Genomic DNA, 4,279 nt, shown 5'->3' with positions numbered 1-4,279 from the left:
TTACCTAATAAAGAACCTGATCGTGTAAATATTTTTATACGGCTATTGTACGTAATCTTACCCTACATTTTTGCAAGAGGTTGTTTTCACGGCTCGAACCCGTAACCTCCTGGTCGCATGGTAGCAACTTTACCAGTTGCGTTAAGGCTCCACTAAAACTTAAACCGACGGGAAGAAATCACCTAGTTCAAAGCTTGGATCCCTCTTATAAGATTCTGATATCATCTTGCATGAAAGAGGCCGGTGAGCATATATATAACTCGAGAATTATATCGTAAATCCAATGCTAAACATATAATTAGTGAACTTGCAGCAGCTAGGGCTGAGACTTGGGAAATAAGTTAATATTACAAATTAATTAACTATAACTATTCCAATGGATACAAAATAGCATAATAATCAGAAAGAAAACACACACATATATAACTTCACACACATTGTAAAAGAACCTCCAAAAAATTACAACAACCTAGAGATAATTAAAAACAAAGATAACAAACTTAAGTACAGTAGATACACATTTAATTTAGATTAATACAAAACCTACCAGGAATAAATATGTATCTCCACTGCATCCTCCACATAGCAAGCGCCAGCTTTAAGAAAACCTTCACTTTCTTATAATATTAGGGTTGAACATTTTGAGTAGTTAATAATTCCATTGAGTCATTTCCAGTTTAGATTGAGAACAAAGTGAGAAACTTCAAGATTAATGAAGTTAATTAACATATGGATTAAGGTTAAGAGATCATAGAAGATGGCTGGTGGTAGAAGAGTTATTTAGACCAGAAAACCCTATCCAAGAATTTGCACCACCCCAATATTGATTATTTTCCAAACTACCCAAAAACTGTTTGGTAGAATTTGACTCCATTTTCACTGGTGGTGTAACTTGAGAAACCCCATTTGATGCTTCAATAGTACTTTCACCTTGAACTTGAAAAGAGTATAAATTTGTTGTATGCTCAAAGTTAGCTGCCAAAGACGGCAATAAATTGTTGTTGTTGTTGTTGTTGTTCGCTATCTGAAATCCCATTTCAGTACCAAATCCTCCTCCATAATTATTTAGGTTATGGAAAGCAGCCATAAGTGGTGTAAATTGTGTAGATGGTTGTGAAAATTGATGGCCAATAATTTCCATGCTACAACTTGAAGGACTTGCACTTGTTGAAATAATAACATTAGAATTACCCATTTGTCCTCCGGTTGATTTTGAAATATTATTGTTGCTGTTGTTGTTACTGCTTTTACTTCTTTTATTCCTCCGGCAGCCGCCTCCAACTGGCACGTTTCTCATGGCACCTCCTTTGGTCCAATAACGACGACAACTCTTACAGAAGTGACGTGGCTGTGTAAGGCTATAATTATTGAAGTAACAAAACTTAGTATTTGTTGAATCACACCTAGGACACTTTAGTCCAGCTTCTGGCAGTGGAATTTTTGCCATCCGGGCTCGATCGACCATGGAACCGGGCCTGATCGAGCCCAGCCCGCCACCCACCTGAGCGGGTAGCTGGTGTGGTGGGAGCTGAGGATTTTCAAGGCCAGAGTTTCCTTGTTGATGATCTGACTGTTGTAACTGAGGAAAAAAAACAAGGAAAAAAGAAGCAAGTTAGGAAACTTGTTCACAACTCAAGTAGTCATATATATATTTGGTATATTCAACAAAAAGACTAGCAGAAAAAAGGAATATGAATATTACTCTTTTTTAATCTGCTTTTTTTTTTTAAAGGATGAAGATGTATCAAAGTGGAAATTGAAGATTAAGGCCATACCTGTTGCAAATTAGGATGATCTAAATAGACTGGAAAAGATGAGAAAATCATGGTTTATTTTTTCTTTGATCTCTTTACTCTTTATCTTTTATAAAGGTTGATGGGTTTTTTGGAAATATATGAGTGGAGAATCACAATAAAGAGAGAAGAAGGGAATACCAGAGCCCCCCAACAAAGAGAAAGGATGAAAAAGAAGAAAGAAAATGGAGGAATTAAAGATACAGAGGAGAATTGAAGAGAACTTTGTTTAGTTTAATTTACTTTTCCCTCATCACATTCTCTCTTTCTCTTTTTGTTTTTATTACTATCTTTTTAGGGTTTTGTAATGTAAATTTGAGTGGGCGAAGTTCCTTCGTATTTAAGCTTTCTTTGTTGATGCCCTTGGACTACTACATTCATAATAGTGCTTGAGAAAAGTAGTGTCGTGACTCCTCACTTTTTTTGTTTTTGATACGTTGTTCGATATCTGTATTGGTATTCGATTAAATTCGAATATGAAATCTTATACTAAAAGTAAAACATTCTCTAGCAAAGATGACTCCATGTCTAGGGCTCGATCCCGAGACCTTTGGTTAAGCATGAAAGAGTAACTTATCCATTCCACCACAATCGTTGTTTATTTGTTGTGACTCCTTACTTATTTAGTTTTTTATCCGGTGTTCGATACTTATATTGGAACCCGATTAAATTTAGATTTGTGTCGAAAAATTTTACATGGAAGGTAAAACGCTCTCTAACAAAGACAAATCTGTATCCAAGACTCGATTTCTAGACTTCTATAGACTTCTGGTTAATAATGAAGGAGTAACTTATCCATTCCACCTCAATCGTTGTTTATTTGTTGTGACTCCTCACTTGCATGAATAAAGAGATAAAAAATGTGCACATTATCAATTTGTTTATGGTGGGATCCTCTTACGTAATAGAAATTCTAAATGGGGTAGTGAACAAATCATAGAAGCTTTACAATTATCAAGAGAGTGATATTCTTTGGACCCCCTTTTTAGCTTTGTGTTTGCCTTGTGTTGGGATAAGTAATGGCTATTACTACCTTACTACTATAGTACTATACTACTTTTTTATGGTACAATGGTAAAAGCTAAGCCACTATTATTGTTTAGGTTTCTTCTTCTCATCTTCATCTTCTTCTTTTCTCTTTTTGCTCTTGTCTGTTTTCTATCTTTTTAAGTTGATGGCTAGCTTTAATTTACTTTAAACGTTCGATTTGTATATACGTGCATGCAATTTGGTTTCAATTAACACGTGGAGTCGTGGAGAGACGTTTTGGAATTTTTTAATATTTAATAGAGTATTCTAGTAGCAAGTGTTTTTTTTAGAAGTGTCTCGACTACGTGAACTTCATTTCATTGAACTCTTAATTAGTACGAGAGGAGCTAGAGATCATTTCTTCCATGATATTGAGCAAGAATATCATTATTATATGCGGCTGCACTAATTTAATCTATGTTTTATTTGCGTTAAAAATATAATTAAGTAATTAAAAAGTTTGTTCTATTTAACAACTTAACTTTTTAAATGAGATGGTACTTAAACTTTTGTTGTTGTTGTTGGTACGTAACACACTTTAACATAGTATTGGAGCAGGAAGAGGCATGAATTCTAGTCTGACCGACATTCATTATCAAAAGTATTTTCAGATGTGTGGCTGATGAAAAATAAAAAGGCATGCGCGTGAGGGAGCATGTCAAAAATATAATTATATTATTAAAAAATAGTCTCTCTAATAGCTTTAAGATTTTAAATGAAATAATAATACACTTCAACAGTATTTATCATTAATTCTTTAGTATAACACTGCCTAGGATGATATGAGGTTAGACAAATTTCTTCTTCCTTTAGATAATCATTCAGTATCCTAAGTTCACTGATCTGGTAATTTGAATTCATAGTAGATAAACCTATTAAGGATCAATAAAGTATTTCCTGTCAAAAAGTTCTTCATTTCCAAAATTGATCAAACTTGAAATCTTCCTGAAATTGTTAAGGATGAAGAAATCACAATCATCCCACTATACTATAATATAAGGTTATATTTGACTTTATAAGGAATATATTAGGAGTATATCAACATACGTAAAGAATATTGCATCCTGCCCTTTGACAAGACTCATAGTGATATCAGGAGACAGGAAGATCCGAAAAAGAGTCAAAATTTTCAGGCGGTTGAAGTCATTATTACTGTTTGATAAAAAGATGTATTTATTTAACCGAAAAAATTAAAATTTAAACAAGATTTCTTTCAATTGTTATTGTTTGAAAAATGTCCGTTGCGCCCTTTAGATCTTGCAGTTCATTTATGTTCAGACCCATAATAGAATTTTTCTGAGTGCAATTCATCAGTGTCTAAGTTTTGCATGTCTGCAGACGGATGAGCAACACTATTTGTGACCTCTACAACCTCATCCTGATCAGACTCAACAACATCACTGTGATCAGCAATTGGAACAACTGTTTGAGCAGTAATATCATCATCCTGATCATTT

The 4,279-nt window shown here is 33.9% G+C and overlaps 1 protein-coding gene across 1 annotated transcript; it reads right to left on the bottom strand.

Annotated features, from left to right (window-relative positions):
• Window positions 1-252: 252 nt before the first annotated feature.
• On the bottom strand, window positions 253-2,103 carry LOC104227120 (dof zinc finger protein DOF2.4-like). The gene is made up of 2 exons (XM_009779278.2): window positions 1,776-2,103; window positions 253-1,579 (listed from the first exon to the last, which is right to left on the bottom strand). Exons 1-2 carry the CDS (start codon window positions 1,824-1,826, stop codon window positions 749-751), a joined length of 882 nt encoding a protein of 293 aa, XP_009777580.1. The 5' UTR covers window positions 1,827-2,103; the 3' UTR covers window positions 253-748.
• Between the last annotated feature and the right edge of the window lie 2,176 nt (window positions 2,104-4,279).

Source organism: Nicotiana sylvestris, chromosome 11, assembly GCF_000393655.2.
Source record: "Nicotiana sylvestris chromosome 11, ASM39365v2, whole genome shotgun sequence".
Lineage (NCBI taxonomy): Eukaryota > Viridiplantae > Streptophyta > Magnoliopsida > Solanales > Solanaceae > Nicotiana > Nicotiana sylvestris.
This window is presented reverse-complemented; position numbering and strand designations above follow the sequence as displayed.

Coding starts and splice junctions, on each gene's coding strand:
- LOC104227120 (XM_009779278.2), bottom strand. CDS start 1,826: ATGATTTTCTCATCTTTTCCAGTCTATTTAGATCATCCTAATTTGCAA. Junction 1,580..1,775: donor ATCATCCTAATTTGCAACAG/GTATGGCCTTAA, acceptor TTTTTTCCTCAG/TTACAACAGTCAGATCATCA.